Source organism: Microchirus variegatus, assembly GCF_963457635.1.
Source record: "Microchirus variegatus genome assembly, chromosome: 5".
Lineage (NCBI taxonomy): Eukaryota > Metazoa > Chordata > Actinopteri > Pleuronectiformes > Soleidae > Microchirus > Microchirus variegatus.
In genome coordinates this window covers 11,861,073-11,882,970 of record NC_139806.1, presented here as the reverse complement: position 1 = coordinate 11,882,970, position 21,898 = coordinate 11,861,073, and the positions used below count along the sequence as shown (strand labels likewise).

At 40.6% G+C, this 21,898-nt stretch overlaps 2 protein-coding genes across 3 annotated transcripts; both read left to right on the top strand.

Annotated features, from left to right (window-relative positions):
* The first annotated feature begins 1,140 nt into the window (after positions 1-1,140).
* On the top strand, positions 1,141-7,032 carry LOC310927817 (calcium-activated potassium channel subunit beta-2-like). 2 transcript variants are annotated; one of them, XM_083890219.1, is made up of 5 exons: positions 4,445-4,488; positions 4,631-4,753; positions 4,887-5,057; positions 5,338-5,533; positions 5,752-7,032. In XM_083890219.1, exons 1-5 carry the CDS (start codon positions 4,478-4,480, stop codon positions 6,034-6,036), a joined length of 786 nt encoding a protein of 261 aa, XP_083746345.1. In that variant the 5' UTR covers positions 4,445-4,477; the 3' UTR covers positions 6,037-7,032. The 2 variants fall into 2 exon arrangements, 1 of the variants encoding a protein (XP_083746345.1); XR_014592837.1 differs by lacking the exons at positions 4,445-4,488; positions 4,887-5,057; positions 5,338-5,533; positions 5,752-7,032 and adding exons at positions 1,141-1,252; positions 2,394-2,737; positions 4,105-4,207 and having other exon boundaries at positions 4,631-4,666.
* A 656-nt stretch (positions 7,033-7,688) lies between these two features.
* On the top strand, positions 7,689-21,582 carry LOC310928029 (phosphatidylinositol 4,5-bisphosphate 3-kinase catalytic subunit alpha isoform). The gene is made up of 21 exons (XM_083890490.1): positions 7,689-7,965; positions 9,015-9,430; positions 9,685-9,894; positions 10,036-10,286; positions 10,589-10,834; positions 11,004-11,089; positions 11,187-11,292; positions 12,834-12,986; positions 13,388-13,522; positions 13,736-13,860; positions 14,968-15,049; positions 15,186-15,350; positions 15,449-15,552; positions 15,673-15,844; positions 16,928-17,034; positions 17,442-17,563; positions 17,914-17,992; positions 18,148-18,318; positions 18,452-18,569; positions 18,660-18,811; positions 19,011-21,582. Exons 2-21 carry the CDS (start codon positions 9,079-9,081, stop codon positions 19,279-19,281), a joined length of 3,207 nt encoding a protein of 1,068 aa, XP_083746616.1. The 5' UTR covers positions 7,689-7,965; positions 9,015-9,078; the 3' UTR covers positions 19,282-21,582.
* Positions 21,583-21,898: the final 316 nt, after the last annotated feature.

Below are 21,898 nucleotides of genomic sequence, written 5' to 3'. Positions count from 1 at the left end.
GTTTGCTGACCCAACGCTGAACAATGATGTATTTTAGTACATAAGCCCTTAAGATATATAACTTAAAACATTTGTTACAACATTCTGACTATCGTGGCCAAGTGGAATCCCTTTATTCTTCCTCTAGTTTTTGAAGTGGCAGAGACACCTAGTGGCCATATGTTGCAAGAAGTTTTTTTTGGCAGTTTGGAGAGACTATGAGGCTGTTTAAACATTCTGTGCATGTTTGTATGATATTGTATACATACATGCAAAGATGGAGGTGTTTGAAATGTCCGCTCCTGCATTTCTCAGTGGAAGTGCAGCAGCGTCTGCTACAAACATAGCAATGTCCCCCACAGCAGAGCCACATATTTGAGGGTACAGTTCAGATTCATTGTGCCGAACCATTTTAAGCACTGCAGCATTGTGCAGGGAACTCATATTACTGACGCAGGTATGGCAGGCATCCTGCTCACTTGGGGTAAGTGTTTAAATAAGAGGTCGTCAGCTGATGTCCCTCAGAGCCCAGAGCGTGGCGGAGAGACACTGCTGACAGTTGTAGCCCAAAGTCCGGATTATCATAACAGCGCATGCAGCAAGAGGTAGGACCTCAAATAATTAGCAGTAGAATTAACTCCAACTTTGATGTGAGATTATTTCAGCCATCAGGGAGAAACAAAGAGCCTGTGATCACACACACACACGTGTGAGCATGTGGATAATCCAGCACAACATAGAGGGTCAACACAGAGCATGTAGTCGATAGGAATCTAAAAGGATCAAACCTTTAAAGGTGTCATCCACAAGTTTATTAATAAATTATGTTTTGAGTTTTTCTCATTTGGATGCAGCATGGATTTTCAGACAATTCATAGGTGCAGTTTTTCATCTTGACACGCTCTGATGCATCATAACTGAATGACTTTAATGGGTACATGCTGTTTTTCAGTCAGCAAGATGGTGACAAGTGTAAAATAGGCATAATATGATTATAAATTGATGCACAAATATGCAGACACGCAGTTTAGTAGACTGTTCCCTCGTACCTTTTACCTGCTTATATTGTGCTTCTTTGCAATGCTGTGCAATGGAGTGTGAAACTTTTTTCCCCCCTTTTTTTTTTAAGGCACACAAACACTGCAGCACCTGACAAGAAAGGAATTATCACTGGAAGGACAAGACAAAAAATACATCCTGAGACATTCATCATCAAAAAGCGTGGTGATAGCGGCGCAGGCTTTGAATTCCACAGTGCTGTTAATCATGCAAGGTGAGCGTAAACACCCACTAAAGTAAAGATTTACAGGCTGGCACACCAGAGTCCTCACATCCCAGGTCTCCCATATTATGTTCTACATGCCTTTATTTGACACAACATGCAATATTAGATCAATGAAAGCTGCAATTAAAGACTTTGGTTGAATGATCATGAGGCAGCACAGACAAGAAAGACAACCCTGAGTAAATACACTTAAAACTTCAGAAAACCACAACTGTTTTGTGTACATTGTTTTTGTCATTTTGCTTCCTTTGTAGTGTCATAGTCTTTTTATGGCAGGAACATGAGAGAGATACACCTTTTATTGTTTCCCTGAGGCTTTCAAAACATGACACATCACACAGAAACACATAGTTATCAAGTACATCTCTCAATTAATTCAGGGAGCGCCTGTTCCTCGCGTCACCGTGCAACGGTTCACTCGACAGGCTTCACACTTGGCAGGTGACTCACTAAAAGGGGACTCACTGTGTGCACTGCTGACTTTTTTTGGACGTGGAATGCAAAAGATAAAAGAGTTTGCGCACAAATAATAATTTTGAATAGAAATATTTTTTTGCATGTAGTTTCCTGTTCCTTTTTAATGGTCACTTTGCATTTAATGTCATCTCTTTGTAGTTGTGTCTGTGGTCTTTTTTTGGTCTACTCAAGCTCTTCAGTTATGTGGCTCACCATATGCCATATAGGTTTTTATCTCTCATTTAGTCACGCTTTCAATGTCACGAGATGGGAGCGAGGCAGCTGAAAGAAAACTGAACCAAGGACACACCCGTAAAGAACATACAGTGAGGTCAGCCGATCCTATCTGCTGCTGGCACAGGCCAGACATTTCATCGCATGAATAATAAGGAAATCTGAACAACGTGTTCCCGCTGCGATAAACACTTTCACACTGACAGTACAGGCTCTGTAGGTTTTTAAATAAATGAGAATTGAAGGATTGAAGGACAGGAATGAATTCAGAAAATACCTTTCATGTCGGTCACTGTCATTCAGAGCCACTTTCACCGTGACAGTTGAAGTCATTTTATTTTTTGCTTTGCACTTCAATCATCACCATTTTCAGGAGACGAATGAACTTGTCAACTCAATGATCACATTTTGATTAAATACATTTGTTTGTCATTTACAGCTTGGAAAGTCCTGCACGATCAGGCTCAAAGCCTGAGTGAGACCACCTGCCCCATATATCATTAAGGACACAGGAAGTCACCTGCCACTATGAGCTCGACCTCCATGAACAATGACGCACGGCTACCGACAAATTTACAACTCTTAAAAGTCTTTGCAATCTTTTGCCTGACTGTAAACTAGACACAAGAGGTGAGGCAGACTTTCTGTAAGTGTGTGCGTCTCCACGTTTAGCTGAAATCAATACAGTTATGTGTGGAACTTGAGGCACTTGAGGGGCAACGGTCAACGTGCTTTTACGAAGGAGAAAAGTTGGAAAGTTGTCAGCCGAGGCGTAAAACTCGTGTAAGTGTCTCTCTTTGTTGTGCTTATGCATGCAGCGCCGCATGGAATGTTTTGAGAAAACCATGAATGCAGATGTCATTGCTTCAGATTTGTTGTGTCATACTGGGGTTGACTCTCAGCAACATTTCCTCTAAGCAGCTGGGAATGTAATACAATAAGGAAATTACTCATCTAAAAGGAACTTGTTGGCTTGTTTTCTAAGTGTGTTCTTCCAGCAATCTTCTGAGTTTGTTATCCCCGCATAAATGAAAATGTCAGAGGACTGGCTGCAAAATATCCAATCAGTTGAAATCAATTTCATTGTGTACTACTCTTATTCTGCTTCTGGAGGAAAGAAAACAAACAGTATCTCAATGTTCAGACAAGTCAATGTTCTGTTCTGTATGGGAAAGCATACCCAGCCCCATTCGTGTTAATACATTCACTGGTAATCTGTATTATCTCTATTTGGCTCACCATCAAAATCTAATAATCGTATAATTATTTTTCCTTGGGCCATAATAACCGACAAACATAGGAATTTTCAACAAAATCTGTCCTTAAAGGTGCATTATGTAATAAATCTAAAGCAACTGGCCATAAATATGTCACAGAGACTCAGGAATAATGTTCATATAACAAACTGAACTCACCAACAACAACAGTACAGACAAAATATTTGCATTAAAAAAAATATTTTGCGGACTGCAAATCATGTTTATGTTTTGAAATCATGCTTTGGCATGTGGCGCCACCTACCGCCGTCTACCAATCATTGCAGTCAGTAGAGTCTCAGCTGCCGAGCAACCACGGGTTGCCAGTTACGTCTCAGCTACAATGGCGGAGAAAACAAAAAACCTAAAAGACCTCTGTATTTTGAATTTGAGTGCAGTAACCGCTTTTGGCCACATTCGTACTTATGGCGTCTTTATTTTTTTGAGTTATGCTGTGAACAGACCCAACAATATGACCTCTTTATCGGCTCGTTCTACAGGTTGAAAGATTTTTTTTTCCTTCATGGTTTAATGATGAGATGTAACATGCACAGTCTATTGTGAGCTACAGTACATCCATGCAGCCTGGTGCACAGCGTCAGCATGTGATTTAATAGTATTTCTTATCTGCTTCTGACTCATGATCCAGCACTCTATTGATTTTGTCAAGGCAGTGACATCATTGCTTTAGTTAGCGTAAATAACCACACAACATTAATAACACAGCCATGTAAACACATTTTTTTTTCCCATTGCGCTAATGAATAAATACCTGGCAATTTCATGAGTGGGTGTGCATTGACCTAATAGCTCATCTGAATCAAGACTAATGTTGTTCATGGCACTGAAATCTCCATGTCCAGTACTGAATATTGTGTTTTCTGCAAATGGCAGGACCTGCAGAGAGAAAGAAGAGGCACATGGAAGGTGTTGCTCTTGTGTGGAGAGAGGACCCAATGACTTTGTGTTGACAGCTGAAGAGTTCAGGATAGAGCAGGTAGGTTTTTAGCACATGGAGCACCTCATCAGCATTAACATCTGTCATCTTGTTTGCCCTTTTGCTGCGTTTCTTTGTGTTTAAAATAGCATGTTTACCTGGTGGAGACTATTACAGTATATCTGTGGTGCTTCCTGTGCCAGACCATCATCATAGTCTGATATCCAGGAACTGCTGTTTGTACGGTTGTTAGACTCAAACTTAGTTCTTTTTGCGCAAACTGGAAATATTTACAAAAAAAGCTTGTGTAACGTGTGACTGACAGGAAACATGCACCAAAGGTAGAGTATGATTTGTTGCTGTGTTTACACAGTGATTTTGTGTACATCTGTTGTGATTACGGTGCTACGGACATTCATTTCAGTGTGACAAACGCTATGCTGCAATACAGCTAAATATAAAATTGGCTGGGATTCTCAACAGGTCCTTTCAACAATCTTTCCGTTCGGCTTCGGCGAGCACTGCAGGACGCAGATCATCAAGAAAGATGTTCTTTGTGGCTGGGGCCAGAAACGCGGCAGTGTCGGGAAGAGGAAATGAAAGGAGGTAACAAGTCCAGTATCATTTCAGGCCAAGAGATTCACTCAAAATTCAGATGTTAAAAAGGGAATTGCATGCCCTTTGATTTTCATCTCATTGGCAAAATAAATAACAGGCCCTCGTGGTTTTCCATCAGCAGGTCAATCTACCAGAAATTTCGTGAGGTGGATTTATTGGACAAGAAGAAGACAGTGACAGCTCTAAAGCCTGGTGAAGATCGAGCTATTCTCCTCGGTCTTGGGATGATCCTCTCATCTGTCATGATGTACTTTGTGTTGGGGATCACTACATTACGCTCCTATGCAGACAGGTAGGCCTACAGCCCTTCCTTTTTGCATATTATGATGGAGTTAACTTTGATTTTCCTGTAACAAACATGTTTTATTCATCAGGTAAGCTTGTTGACAAACTGCTTCAGTGCTCTCTCAGGCTGAAAATTGCAAAACTAAATGCTTTGTGTAGCCAGATTTTTTTTTATGGAAACAAAATTGCACCTCAAAGAGAGTTGATTTCAGACCATGAGATCGCCAAAATGCTGTTTTATTCTTTTTTTTGCATTAAATTGGATTTTCATTTAAATGTCAACACAGTGTGTGGACAGAGGAGGGTGTGTGTGTTGTTCGCAACTCCACGGTCACAGCAGACATGAACTGTTCCTACAACTGTGGGTCAGACTGCTGGAGAGTCTCCAAATACCCCTGTCTGCAGGTCTACGTGAGCGTCAATAACACAGGCCGTGTCAGCCGTTTATCCCACAATGAGGAGACCCAGGATGCCAGCTCTGAAGTGAGTATGTGCCAGAGGGAAAATACAACGATTTACTGAACCGTTTCAAATGTTGGCACAGGCTGTCAGATGTTGGCCTGGTTATAGATGCATCCTGCTCCCAGTGCAGAAAATGTTAGCAGATAGGATTTCATGAAGGGTGATGTATTCAGTGTTGTGAGATAAACAAAACCTTTTGACCTTGACATGACCTCGGTCTCTCAATCCTGTGCTTGCAGTGTTTTTATGTGCCCAGGTGCCAGAAGGATGCCGTGGCTTTGCACACCATGATTATGAACATCTCTGAGCGCCTAAAGGTCAACCAGGAGGTCCCATGTTACTATGACCCGATGGAGCAGCAGGAGACCGTCCTCCTGACCCGGCTCTATGACCACACCGTTGTCTTCCACTCGCTGCTCTGGCCCTCCTGTATGATCACAGGAGGAGCTCTCATCATTATGATGGTGAAGCTCACTCAGTACCTCTCCAGACTGTGTGAGGAGATCGGGAAGATCAAGAGGTGAAGTGTGTTCACACCTGTGGTGGTTTGGTGGTGAACCCATGACATGAACAGGGACTGAACAATCTTGCTCTGATCTCTTGCAAACTTTCCTCTTCAGCTGAGATTTTAGGAACAGTTGACATTCACCGAGGATGTGGATGTTTCTGAAAGTGGAGGGACTGTTCCGAGGCGGAAACAGTCAGACATTTAACTGGCTCTTACACAGGGAAAACTGTGCTTGGATTTTGCATGGTGTTAAAGCTTTAAGAGGTTACATGTTTACAAGAAAGAGTTTATTCCACCTGTAATCTTGAAGACAGAGCATTATAAGCGTGTGCTTGCTGACACTGATATGAGAAGAATACCAAAACATATTTGAACCGACAAGGAAACACTGTGCTGTCTCTCAAACCATGTCTATTCATGGAATTCTTGTTCTTATTTTTTAAATAATAATATGACCAAGTACAGTCACTGTTATGACTGTTTTTGAGCACACACTAAATATGTATCAAAATATTACTGTAATAAATAGAGACAGCAAACCTCTGCCGCCATGGTTACTCCGTTTCCCACAGAATCAATACACTCTCCTTTCTCACAAGGTTAACAATGGATTTTTATTAAAAAAAAAAAAAGAATCTTAAAATTAACATCCGAGTCTGGAGCAGCCCCAAAGGGAATAATATCTTCCTTGTGCCATAACCTACATCGCCAGAAAGTTTGCTCACAGACAAACACAATACCAATATTGTTTCTGCACACGAGTGCACAACTAATGCTTCCGTGTCCAGGTCATCACATTAAAAAAAAAGAAGCAACTTATTGTTTTCACTCACTGAATTTGTTGTGGCTACATTCATTGATGTTTGCATTTGAGGTCACTCGTCTCACTGCAAGTGTAGATTATCTTGATGTAAAGCACAGATCCTTGTCTGAGGTCCTGTGGTCATATTTGTTATCACTATCTTTTAGCTCTGTTTTACTTTATTTTAACGTCATTATTCCGAGTTATGTAACCCACTGAAAACTGTTATGTTGTTTGACATAAGGGAAACACATTATCATGTGTACAATAAAACAATAAAGCAAAATATGCAATATAAGTACCACAATCTGTTTTTTAATTGTTTGTGTTCTTGTATTGTGACATGACCTTCATTTGTGCCTTTATCACAGTATGTTGTTATTATTATATTATTATTATTTTTTTTAATATTATTACTAATACTACTACTGTACTTTTTCAGTCCATGATACTATATAAGTATAGTATAGTATGTTATTACTACTACTACTATTACCACTGCTGCTGCTGTGCTTTTTTCAGTGGAGTGTCCATGATGCTAATGCTTCATCTCTACATATAACTGTGCAGGAACAAAACAACAACTCTGCTGCAGTTTTTCCCCCTTTTTTTTTCTTCCTTGCTTTTTTGGTGGAATTTCTTGAAATGTGAAGCGGTTTCCAGTGAATTCCTGTGTCTCATCTCATGACAGTACAGGCTGAGCTCTCTCTCTGCCCAGCAGTGTGTTTGCTGTGAGAGGGAGTGAGGGCGGTCCATGAGTGATGATGATGATGATGATGGTGATGGTGCTAGCAATCCTTGAGCAGCCTAGCTGTGTGGAACTAGCGTGCTGCTACCAAAGTGAGAGGAGTGTGTATTGGGGACAGCACAATGAGGGACATGATGAACTATTATATACTTATTCCACTACAGCGTATTGACAACATCTTTGGGAGCTAGTGGCGTCCTTCTTTCTCACAGAAGCGGGACTGTCCCGAGCCTCGGTGTCATTGCTTGGATGGACTAAGGTTAGAGAGCTAGCACCGCTGGCTGAGACTTCAAGAGCGGGCACGAATGGGATTTTAAGACAGCTAGCCGATGCTAATGTTTGTGCTGGCTGAGTGGCTTCGCGGCTAACCGGGTGGCGTTAGTTATCTGACACAGGTAGCTTTGTTTTTTTCCCCTCACTCGTGTGTTATATTGTATAATTTTTTTTCTTGTTCATCAAAACATAAAAAAATATCCAGAGGACAAACTATGTGGTCGCACCCCAATCACTTTAGTAATGCCAGACTAGCATTAGCCTGTGTGTGAGTGAAGGTTTTTATATTGCAAAATGACATTGATCCGCTTAGTGAATCTGGTTAGCATTGCAAGCTAGTTAGCTAGCTTAAAACAGTAAAACAAAAACACCACCTAACACTAACTCACCAAGTATAGACAGCAGCAATTCACTGAGGCTAGTCGAGGTGACTGTCAAGCCTGGGCCAAACGCTAAACCTTAGTAATGTTAGCCAAGCGTGGGTGTTACTTGATAGCTAGCAGGTTTGTTTACATGATTTTTGAATTTATTTTGTTTCACACCACCTGGCACGAGTTAGCGTAACACTGACTCGTTAAAAGCAAAATATACATATTTGTCTTCATGTAAAACAATGAGAAGTTGTGTTTTTGCGTTAGTCCAGGCGCTCATGTTATTACATTTCAGTAAACAAAGTGATGTCTCATCTTAAAGCACGATACGCCGTTAAGGCTGTCATAGATTTGGCGCAATCATCTGCATATATGATTGAAAATACGCTCTAAAACATTAAAGCAATACAATCTGCAGTTTTTGTGATGCCTTTACAATAAATAGATAGACCGTTATTGACATTCAATGTTATACTGTGCACCAATAAAGTGTACATCTGAATGAAAGCAGGCTGCAACTGGCCGATGGACATACATAATAAAACAACCAAACAAAGTACTTAACCATACAATAACTTATGGCACCACAAGTATAGTTATGTTTAATACATACCCTTTATATTTCACAATAGCTTGGCATTCTATGTTAAATTGGGATACCTGCAGGAGTGTGTTTTTAACATTTTCATTTTCATTTTAATTTTTACAATGACTAATGTGAGATATTTACTGTCACTGTTTTGTATTTCAGTACTCACGTCTGTGACTGGTATTTAATTCTGTTTCCTTCTGTCTCACAGTTAGTTGACATCGCTCATCTGATAATTACCAGCCTCTGAAAGGAACAGATTTGCTGGCACAACCATGCCTCCCAGGCCTTCTTCGGGAGAACTATGGGGGATGCACTTGATGCCCCCCAGCATCCTAGTGGACTGCCTATTGCCAAATGGCATGATTCTTACATTGGAGTGCCTCCGGGAGGCCACGCTGATCACAGTCAAGCATGAGCTTTTCAAAGAGGCCAGGAAGTACCCTCTATACCATCTGCTGCAAGAGGAGAGCTCCTACATCTTTGTCAGCGTCACCCAGGAGGCAGAGCGGGAGGAATTTTATGATGAGACCCGGAGGTTGTGCGATCTTAGACTCTTCCAAGCCTTTCTCAAAGTTATTGAGCCAGTGGGCAACAGAGAAGAGAAAATTCTCAACCGTGAGATAGGTATGGCTCTTGACTCCTTATGCTCTTACAAAACAACCTACTGTGCTACATATTAATTCACTCTAACGGCCATTGGCTGTGAGTAAGGAGGATTAACTTAATTCCAGTTGAATATTCTGGCCACAGCATATGACAGATTTATGAAATGCTTAATGTGGCAATTTTACATGCCATGAAAAATACATTAGAATATTTTTTTTTTTGGTGAAATTACTCACAATTCAGTTTTTGTATTTATTTTATCTGTCTTGTAGGTTTTGCTATTGGAATGCCCATATGCGAGTTTGATGTGGTGAAAGATTCAGAAGTTCAGGACTTCAGGAGGAACATTTTAAATGTTTGCAAAGAAGCTGTGGACCTCAGAGACAGCAACGGACCGCACAGTAGAGCGTTGTACGTGTACCCTCCCAATGTAGAATCCTCAGTAGAACTTCCCCGACACATCTACAACAAATTGGATAAAGGTAAGATATTATACTCCATTGCCTTGGAGTAAAATGCTCACTGTAATACGAATATTGCATTGAGAAATAAATATTCATATTATTATAATTTATAAAAATTATAATTTTTGAAATAGTGATATTTTCTTTTCTTTCCTTCAGGTCAAATCATCGTCGTGATTTGGGTTATTGTGTCGCCCAGCAATGACAAACAGAAGTACACCTTAAAAATCAACCATGACTATGTGCCAGAGCAGGTAATAGCAGAAGCCATTCGTAAGAAGACGCGCAGCATGCTGCTCTCTCAGGAGCAGTTGAAGATGTGTGTGCAGGAGTACCAGGGAAAATACATCCTCAAAGTCTGTGGCTGTGATGAGTACTTACTGGAGAAATACCCTCTGAGTCAGTACAAGGTAATCTAATTTAACCCTAGCTGAGCTGCTTTGGATGCTATAACTCTACTAAAGAGTATAGAATATATCTACTTCACATCTTTTGGCATTCATGATAAAAATGAAATTCATGATAGAATTTGCTGCCTGTAAAATGTGTTGACTGAACAGTAGTCCATACATATCCCGGTACATCTACAAATTGTTGAACGTTTTGGTTATTGCTGAGTTCTTGTGCTAAAATCAAACAATTACACCTAGTAATGTAAATGGATTTCAAAAAAGTCATGACTTCAAAATGTCTCTTTGTCTGCCCTCGACAGTATGTGCGCAGCTGTATCATGTTGGGACGGATGCCTAACCTGATGCTAATGTCAAAAGACAGCTTGTACTCTCAGTTGCCCATGGACAATTTCACCATGCCGTCATATGCGCGACGAATATCTACAGCAACACCTTACATGAATGGGGAAACAGCCACCAAGTCTCTGTGGACTATAAACGGAACACTAAGGATCAGGATATTGTGCGCCACATATGTCAATGTCAACATCAGGGACATTGACAAGGTACAAATACAGCATATTAATGTGGTGCTGTAACCACCTCATTTTGCTTTCTTTTAATTTTTTTTTGTTGACTTAAATTAATCTAACATAACCAGTATGTCACATATTTGGATATGCAGTGAAAGATGTCATTATTAAGCAAGGACTTAAATCTGTTGTTCTGCCCCAGATCTATGTCAGGACCGGGATATACCATGGTGGAGAGCAGTTATGTGACAATGTCAACACTCAGCGGGTGCCCTGTTCAAACCCTAGGTAGTACACATACAGAGACGTTTAGTCAGCATTTTCACCCAGCTGTGCTGCAGTAATGTTATTGATTATGTTGATTGTTGTTTCCCTTTTATTCCAGGTGGAATGAGTGGCTTACCTACGACATGTACATTCCAGACATCCCTAGTGCTGCAAGACTCTGCCTCTCCATCTGCTCTGTGAAGGGGAGGAAGGGAGCTAAAGAGGTCAGCAGTGAATGCTTTTTTTCAAGTTGTACATTAACAAATAGCTCTGTTGAATTTGATCCCATTCAGACTGGTATTAACATCTGTCCTGAGTGGAGCAATCACGGTCGGATTATGTCAAGTACAGGTCTGAACACATCCACGCCATCCTCAATATGTCCTCAAATCCGATCCTAAAACCCACAGCGGTAGGTGGTTTGAGGACTCATATGATCACATTCCTGAAACGCAAGAATTTAATCAGTTCTCAGGAGGCATTAGAGACAGCCTCCTCAGCTGACATCCTCTCAGCCGCAGTATCTTTTACACTAATTAGCACTCATGTTGATTTATTTGTAGCCACCAGCACAATATTAACACTGATCATTCTATTCAAGTCAGCTTTATTTATGTAGCACCAATTCATAACACACATTATCTCAAAGCAGCAATTGGATAGCACCTGACCACGTTAGTACAGGTGCAAATACGCCCAAGGAAGAGATTATTATCCGATCTGCCAAATCACTTGGGGCGGTGGTGGGAGACGAATTGTGACCAGATGGAACAGAAGTATAAATGCGATGTGTCTCCACTTCACCCACAACAACTAAGTTGGATGTACTTGTTGGTTCTGAGTGCAGCTAATGAGACAGCGGTGACAAAAGTGCACAGTCTCTTCTGCTTTTGTCGGTTTCCCTCTTGTCAAAGACAACTTCTTCCCCTGCCTCGAAAAGAAAAGAGGAGTCCAGGCAATAGTGCAACTTCATGTGCGGATAATGTTGTCGTAGATATGGCAGTGCACAGAGGGGGAGGTGACATACATGGGGGATGACTGTGATCGGATATCAATCGAATCTTGCCGTGGACACCAGAGACGCATGTTAATACCAGGTGTAAATGCATGTGGTGAAGCGCTACCCGATCACTGAGGCAAAGACAGATCTCATGGGACACATTCCAGGATGCATTTGCATTTCAGGTGTGAATAGTTGCACTTGGCACAATCTACATGTAATTGGATCACTGAGGATGGATGTTAATACCAGGTGTGAATGGGGCCGACCGTATTTGTAAGTCAGGATAGTGTGACAGTGAGCGAGCATGCTCCTGGGAACCGAGGAAGATAAATAGTACTTGATCTTCATTAGGTTGATTATTTACACTGAGCATGTTCCTTCTGTGAACTGTCTAAATGTCAACTGTGAAGTAGACCCATGTGTGAGGCAACAGTAAATAGTAACAATATGCTTCCTTTTTTGTGATTCCTGCTAGAACCTACTAAAACAATGTTACTAATAACTACGAATTAGAGGATAATAACACATTGTGAATAATTTAATATCACATACTTTTGTGAAAATGTAAACCTGTTAGGTGGTATGTGGTGATTTGAATTTCACCACAATGCTTAGTTGTTTTTTTAGTGAGGCAAAGCTGCTAACAAGGTCGGTTAATTTCTGCATGGGAATGAGCAAATTCCTTGCCTTTCTGTCTAATAGCCCTGAGCTGTTAACGTGTTTAATCTTCATTTGCATCATTCCACCGGTATTTTCCTGTAGGAGCACTGTCCTCTGGCCTGGGGCAACATCAACTTGTTTGACTATACCCACACATTAGTAGCAGGAAAGATGGCTCTCAATCTTTGGCCTGTCCCACACGGTTTGGAGGACCTGTTAAACCCTATCGGCGTCACAGGTTCCAACCCCAACAAGGTGAACAGCAAATATTAATGCTCTGGATGTTATTTTGACTCACTGCAGTAGTGAGTGCACGGAACAAATATTGCTCTAAATTATTGATTTCAAAAGTCTGTTTGCTCTCCTCTGCTCTGCCATGGAAATGTCTTGATAAAAATAATATTCTGTAAAAAGAACTGTGATGGAAATTATAATATATATGTATTTTTTTTTTTATCATAAATAAGGTATATTACAGAATGCTGATATAAATATGTGCAGTGTTCTGCCTATGTCTGCAGATCTCTGACTATGATTGAGCTCATAACAAGGTTTATAGGGGTTTATAAGATTTAGGCCACCAAGACTCTTATTCTTCTTAATTAATACCCGACTGACCCAGTCATCTTTCTTTGACCTTTCCTCTAAACATGCAGGAAACCCCTTGTCTTGAACTGGAGTTTGACCATTTCAGTTGCCCTGTCAAGTTCCCCGACATGACCATCATTGAGGATCACGCAAACTGGAATATATCCAGAGAGTTAGGTTTCAATTACTGCCCCACTGGTTTGGTAAGATAACAAGCTTCTTTTTTTCTTATCTCAATCATTGTGAAATCTGATTTCTTTTTAAAGCAGCTGCCTCATCATAGGTCACCCATGGTGTCACAGACTGACATAATGTCACCGTTTTAGTCACACATTAAGGTTTATGCGACACTAGTCCGTGTGACGCTGACATTGATTGATGCATTTTATTAAACCCTGTGTTATATGGTGTCACAGAGTAACAGACTGGCACGTGACAACCCCCTGACTGACAGCGACAATGAGCAGCTACGACTGGTATGCAACAAAGACCCGCTGTCTGAAATCACTGAGCAGGAGAAAGACTTTCTGTGGGGGCGCAGGTAATGTGATGTTTTTGAGGGTCTATAAATGTACGAGTTGTCTTATTTGGATTGGATTTTCACTAACCTAGCCAGATCATTACATTTTACACTTGTATTATATGGGTGAGGTTTTCCCAACCTCTGTTATACATAAATAACACAGTACCTAAACTACACTAAATTATTTTCCATTAAAAGTCACACTTTTATTCATCAGAGTTACAAAATTAATAGAAGACAAGATTAGAAATAATGATTTTTATTCAAAATAATAATTTTGTCCTCCTGTGCTAACATCATTGCACAAGGGTTTCCAAGGGTTTTCTAATCATCCAATAGCCTTCTAACGCGATTAGCAAACACAATGTACCATTAGAACACTGGAGAGATGGTTGCTGGAAATGGGCCTCTATACACCTATGTACATATTCCATTAAAAACCAGACGTTTGCAGCTAGAATAGTCGTTTACCACATTAACAATGTATAGAGTGTATTTATGATTCATTTAATGTTATATTCATTGAAAAAAAGGGCTTTTCCTTCAAAAATAAGCATATTTCTAAGTGACCCCAAACTTTTGAACGGTAATGTACTCTGTTACTTTTGTGAGGATGTAAAAGTGAAAGGGTGAACAAGTTCAAGTCTTGTTTTACGTGTAACAGTGGCGAGTGCATGTTGTCAAATATGTACTGTGTTATGTTGACGCTTCAGTACTAAATTTGCACGAGAACGCTATTAGAATGCGTAGCTAGTTTGTTCAGAATTAGCTGTTTATCTGGAATGACGGCTCGTCTTACATGATTTTCATATTCCCAGAGAAACCTCTGCATTAAAACACTGAATACAGTAGGTGCTGCCACTGCAGTGCTATTTTATGTGGCACACAAAAATGCAAAACATCGCTTTAGGACATAGAGCTCACTCCATATTAGTTTTTGCGAATGTTTGTGTGTGCAGTGCAAACAGCAACCTGTTGTTTTATAAATACTTCAAACATAATGGTTCAAAAAAAGTATTTCACACATTATGTCACACGAATCCCGACTTGATCAAAAGGAACAAACACGTGGGGTTGACTTAGATTAAACCATCTTTTTTTCTTTTTCCTCTCAACTGTTTTTAGACAAGACTGTGTCAACATGCCAGAGATCCTTCCAAAGATCCTGTTGGCTGTGAAATGGAACTCCAGAGATGAGGTTGCACAGGTAGGTTCAGGTTTCTGTCATTTTGAACGACGATCATGTGTCAGAATACACTTAGTCGAAGATGTGCTCAACATGAAGTGTCACAAATCAGGCGTTTAGTATCAAAGTGGTTATTGATTTATTTTTTTTATTTCAGATGTATTGCCTTCTGAAGGACTGGCCTGCTATCAAGCCAGAACAAGCCATGGAGTTGCTCGATTGCAACTTCCCCGATCCCATGATCAGACAGTTTGCCGTGAAGTGCCTTGAGAAATATCTGACAGATGACAAACTTTCTCAGTATCTCATTCAACTAGTTCAGGTTGGCATCTATAATTAAAAAGTGTTTCAGTTTCATATATTCTGCTGGTTTTTCTGTTGTTTTAACTTTTGTGGGAATGTGTTTCTGTGTCTGTGTAGGTTCTAAAGTACGAGCAGTACCTTGATAACCCACTTGCACGCTTCTTGCTGAAAAAGGCATTAACCAATCAAAGGATAGGACATTTCTTCTTCTGGCATTTAAAGTGAGTTAATTTCAAAACATCTCCTTAGCTGTTTGGATGTAACTTAACTGCCTTGTGCCAGATTGTGTTGTCTTCGGAGTCTTGTGCATAATTCTTTTGTCCTTGCATTTACGTCCACAGGTCAGAGATGCACAACAAGACGGTGAGCCAGCGGTTTGGCCTGCTGCTGGAATCGTACTGCCGGGCCTGTGGCATGTATCTGAAGCACCTGGGCAGGCAGGTGGAGGCCATGGAGAAACTTATCAATCTCACCGAACTCCTCAAACAGGAGAAAAAAGATGAGGCACAGAAGGTAAGCCAACAGCCGGAAGCTGTTAAATGTGATCCACTGAATCGTTGAGTTTAATTGTGACAACATCTGGTCAATCTGGCCTCACAGATGCAACAATAAAGGAGAGCCATAAGAGTTTGGACAGTTGCCTTTAGGTCCCTGCAGCTAAATGTATTTTAACTAAGTCGGGATGATACTTTCCTAAAGCATGGTGTGATCTTTAAAGCAATAAGTAAAGATGAATACAGTTATATTACATTATAAAAAGAAGCATACAAATTGGATTTCAATACGTATTCTGTAAGCTGAACTTTGCTGTGCTTTGTTGATTTCTGAAGTGCCACTGATGAAGGTAAATACTGATAAAAACTGACATAAACCTGACCTTTCTTGAGAAATATGAGGGAAATAAGAAGGGATCGAACTGTGGATTCTTTTTTTGTCTGTAGTGGGGTAAAAACCTGATATTTAAAGGGTGCATTAAGCAATTAAATCAATAACTCTGGACTATAAGGTTTTAGCCATTAGCTAATTTGATACATTGGTTTGGTTGCTAACTTGTAAACAGCCTCAATGTAAACAGTATAATGTGCTATATATGATGAAATGACCTGTGTCCATCCGCTCAACTCGTCTAACCACAGGATTATAAAGTCCCTTAGGCTATTTTCACTTATCATTGCTCAGAGCTGTTGACCTCCTACATGGCTGCCAGAGGATAAATGCTATTACTGAGCAGCCTTCTTCGAAGCTGCATTACCTCACAACAATTGTGCTGAAGCGCAGCAGTAATCTGCCCGCATATTTACTGTGTGTTTACCAGGCTGCTCAGCACCAGCTTATTAATAACTGATATTATGTTTACCGCAGAATTAGGTTCTGTCTGTGGTGAGTGTGTGGGGCCGAGGCTGAGCAAATTGATGCACCTTGCACAGCGCTGCAACGAAGTAATGATGAAAAACACCAGAGATCTTTAATGTTTTTTTATAAGAGATAAGAGTGTTCATTTTGAAACTGTGGCCGTAAAAATGTGACGGTGTGCTGCTGCAGGCTAGGTAATTAATGGAAAACACAGATTCTTTCATTTGTTTTATCTCTTTTAAGGTTCAAATGAAGTTTCTGGTGGAGCAGATGAGAAGGCCTGACTACATGGATGCACTACAAAGCTTCACCTCCCCACTGAATCCTGCTCATCAGCTGGGAAACCTGCGGTACATCAGCACTCTCTTATCTAACGCTCTCCTCTGTAGCCGTTGGCATTTATTATTCAGTTCCTCTGCAGGTGTTGCTTTTGTCTTTCTGCCTTTAAGGCTCAATATACAATTAAGTGTAATTCATATTGCATTTTGTGTGTAGATAAAGAACATTTAGGGACATAATTAGCTCATTGCTTTTAGAACACAATAAACCAAGTCGTTATGACTCGATGTGGATGACATAATGTGCATTATATAAGGACTTGGTTTCATTTTATTTGTATACAACCCAATGATTGCATACTATACATTTTTTCTAAGTAGTTAGAACCACAATATGCCTCATTAGCACAGTAGCCGAGGACTGAGTGTCTCAGCTCTTTTATTTTTCTTTCTCTTAAAAATCTGCCTGTCTGTTTCAGCCTGGAGGAATGCAGGATGATGTCATCAGCCAAGCGACCTCTGTGGCTTAATTGGGAAAACCCAGATATGATGTCAGAGTTGCTCTTTCAGAACAATGAAATCATCTTCAAAAACGGAGATGGTAAGAGTCGTCGCTTCTGCTCTTCTACTGTGCAGCTTTGCCTCTCTGTCTCTCACACTCACACTCACACACAGACTTGACAGTTGCTGAGCATGCAGCAAATTTCAGAATAAGCCTGTAGGGCATATCATGATACACAAACACAACCTCATAGAAGCTCTTTACACGGAATTCAGAGGAAAACACGTCGCGTTATTTGAATCACACTTTGCTGCATTCACTGTCTGTGACAAACCTGACTTTGACAGCTCTGCTCCATATTAATTCTTCGGAGCTGATCAAAGACGAGCTAAGCAGCTAGTTTTCTCCTGACCGTCTTCTACCTCGTTGTCTCTTCTTTGCCTCTGCAGATCTCAGGCAGGACATGCTGACACTGCAGATCATTAGGATAATGGAGAACATCTGGCAGAACCAAGGCCTTGATCTCAGGTAGGCAACTCACTTCACCATGACAGCAAGGATGCCGGCACACATTGTTAGTGCTGGACTTTTCATGTTCTCCAGGCAAACCCTGTCATCCACCTTAGCTCATTTATTATAACGATCGTCACCGCAGCCTCTCTAAATGTACCCCATGCTCACAGGATGCTGCCGTACGGTTGCCTCTCGATCGGTGACTGCGTCGGGTTGATCGAGGTGGTGAGGAACTCTCACACCATCATGCAGATCCAGTGTAAAGGAGGCCTGAAGGGGGCACTGCAGTTCAACAGCCACACACTGCATCAGTGGCTTAAAGATAAGAACAAGGGAGAGATGTGAGTGGCAAAAACTGTGACCTATACAGCTCAAGTGTTTTTAGTGATTCATTCACACAATGATTTCTTCCTTAAGTCGGAGCACTGCGCCACAGTTACCATATCCTGTCTGTGATTGTGTTTGATTCCGTAGGTATGACCAGGCCATAGATCTGTTCACACGTTCATGTGCAGGCTACTGTGTAGCCACATTTATCCTTGGCATAGGAGACAGACACAATAGCAACATTATGGTCAAAGATGACGGACAGGTAAATATTATGTTTGATATTCGTTCTGTGATGCACATCTGTGATAATTCTTGAGTAAAATTTTTAATGTATTTTCTTGTATTTTCAAAGTTGTTCCACATCGATTTTGGCCATTTCCTTGACCACAAAAAGAAGAAATTTGGGTACAAGAGGGAACGGGTGCCCTTTGTGCTTACTCAGGACTTCTTGATCGTCATCAGCAAAGGAACTCAAGAGTGCACCAAAACCAGGGAGTTTGAAAGGTAGCACCAGAAAAATTATACTTGAATTAATGATTGAATCTAAGGTTAAAGATTCGATTAAAAAGCTTAAGCTTAATTGAATTAATCTGATCTCCAGAGTTTTCAGCCTGACCGTGCTGATCTGTTGATTGTTTTCTCTCCCCTCATCTTAACTGCTTCCAATCCTTTGCGTCATTTCTTTCCTTCTTCCTCTGCTCAGGTTCCAGGAAATGTGTTACAAAGCGTACCTGGCGATCCGGCAGCATGCCAACCTCTTCATCAACCTCTTCTCCATGATGCTGGGCTCCGGCATGCCAGAGCTGCAGTCATTCGATGACATTGCTTACATCAGGAAGACCCTGGCCCTGGACAAGACCGAGCAAGAGGCCCTCGACTACTTCATGAAGCAGATGAACGATGCTCACCATGGTGGCTGGACTACTAAGATGGACTGGATCTTTCACACAATCCGCCAGCACGCCATGAACTAAAAGAGCATCTAAGGAACGTGAGAAGTAAAAAGACTGGGGCAACAATAGCACATAATAACCAAAAGAGGATGGAAGAGCTAGGAAAGTATTTTCACAAACACACCAAGACCTGGTTAATATTTCTGCCAGCATTTGACTCTGAAATATGATGTTCCGGTGCACCACAGAATGACTGTGGTCAGAAGGGCCTATTTCAGGGACATGATGCCTAAAGGCTCCTGTTTTTACAAGTGTCCTAATGTCTTCTCCCTCCACTATGAACTCGACAAGGCAGGGCACAGCTCAATTTTTTATCTGTCTTCTTCATAGGATCTCGATAAGTACTACACCTATACGTTGACCATCTTCATGCTAACAATATGGACACCTTTATCCATATCGTTCAACATCTACAGCCGTTAGCATTACGACAGGAACATCTCAAAGTGGGTTACCATGAGCACAGCTAAATATGAACTGACTGTTGATTCACATGACCTAATTTTGAGGATGGCTGGGGCAGACTAAAAACCATCACTTTATGTCCAAGACTGACAGAGGACATGTTGGAAGTACTTACATAGCATTTAACACTTTTGAAGCAACTGAAATTACTTATTTGTAGCCCGCAGACGATGTGTCCTCAACTCAGAAATCACACCACCGCCTAACTGACCTTTGTACAGAAATATATTCAGAGACTTGTTTGCATTTGGTGCACATATTCCTTTTTCGATTCTATTTTCTACTGAGCCAAAGTACTACATGTGTAACCCCCACTTCTCAGCAGTCTTATCGTCAAAAAAGAAAAAAAGAAAGAAAAAAAAAAGTCAGTACTATTCCGAGTCTTGTGTACTCATGGCACTGATCTCTGCAGTATTTGTTGTGTTTTGTCTATCAGTATTACTTTGTGTTGGATGACGCTGGTCCAACTATTTAACGACGGTCAGCTGAATAGCATGTTATGAATTGGCCTTTTGCTATTCAGCTGTTTAAGGCAAAGAAATGCAAGGGAGGGGAAAGGATGTTTAATGTTTCTTTTGGGTGCTGTGCTGTTACACTATGCAAGTTTTGATCCTAATATGTACTGTATACAAAAAAAAAAAACAGAGACAAACGCACACAGAGAAGTGTGTTTGAACGTAGTACTGACAGTACATGGAAGAAAAAAAAAACAAGCAATGCTGCACTGGAACAGTATTGTCTACTTCCTAACAAAAGAACGCTAAAAGACGCCTTTGGACCCTGCCTTTTGCTTCTCGCCAGGTTTCTGTGTGGAGCTCCAATCTAAGCCATCTGTAAAATATTTAGAAATGTTGGGTTTTTGCTCCCGTCTTCTTCTTCTTCTTGATCTCATTTACTCCAGATCATTTTGAGACATCCTCACATGGATCCAGATGGCAACAGCCAGGTTTTTAAAAAACAAAACAAAAAAATCTCCTTTTTTCAACTTCCAAGTTTCTTTTTCACCCCCTACTCACTCCTGTGATTGTCACCCTTTACATGTGGAAGAATAGTGCAGATTTCTTCACTGCACAGACACATACTGTATGCTGGAGGTCAGTAAATGTTCTTCCAGCTTTACCAAAATGGTTTCCTGGTCACACAAGTGTCATTTTTGAACTTGAACTTCTGTTCACGCTATACAAAACCATCAGGAAACCGATCCTATTGAGGTGCATGTGCTTCTGTACAGGAGACAGAGCAGCGGGCCGGACCCAAACTAAGAAAACTCCCCATCCACTTTATGAAATAACTGTCTAAAAGGATGCTGTTTCCCCTGTATACTCAACACTTCTTTTCTGTTTCTTACACTGCATTATGCATGAGGTCCTTGAATATCTCTCTCTTTTTTTAAATTTTATTTGACCTGATGATGTTTACTTGAATTTCACGTATAGAAAAGTCCTTGTTACTTGTGTGGGGGGTACAACAGAGTCACAGTGAAGGTAACAGATACTGCTACTACATGTGCAAATGCTTTCCTTGAATAACTACAGAGGTAATATATTTTTGTATTTTTAAACGTAAGCAGACTCGTATATGTAACCAAATGAAACGGAGCAATCACGCATAACATGCACCATAGGTATATGAAACCCAGTAGACAGCTTCGAGTTGTTGAAATAATATGAATGACACGGCAGAGTAGGTGAATCGTCGAATGAAGGATCGTGGAGTTGGTGCTGGTGTGAGAGTTTGGTCGTGGTGTCTCGCGGAGACGTTTTCTGACCTGTTAGCACAATGAGGAGGAAGACACTACCCTGCATGTTTTAAACGGAAACAGATTCATGTTAGTTATCTGTCCATCTGTATATATCATTTAAAAAAACCAACAACAACCTTCAAATACGTTTTTAGTCATCATATGGCCATGTCTGATAATAAACTGTATGCATTCATTTATTTTATCGTACTGTTGAATAAATACATTTTCCTTATCTAAAATTATCCGATTACATCCTTATCTAGATAATTATTTCATGACCTTGTTTTGATCTAATTGTTATGTGCAAGGACATTTGTATTATTTTGCTTGAAAATAACAATTGACCAGACTTTTCAATGACACATTTACACAGCAGACTCAACAGGAAAACTTCTCATTCACCTTGAATGGAGCACTGTCACGCACTGC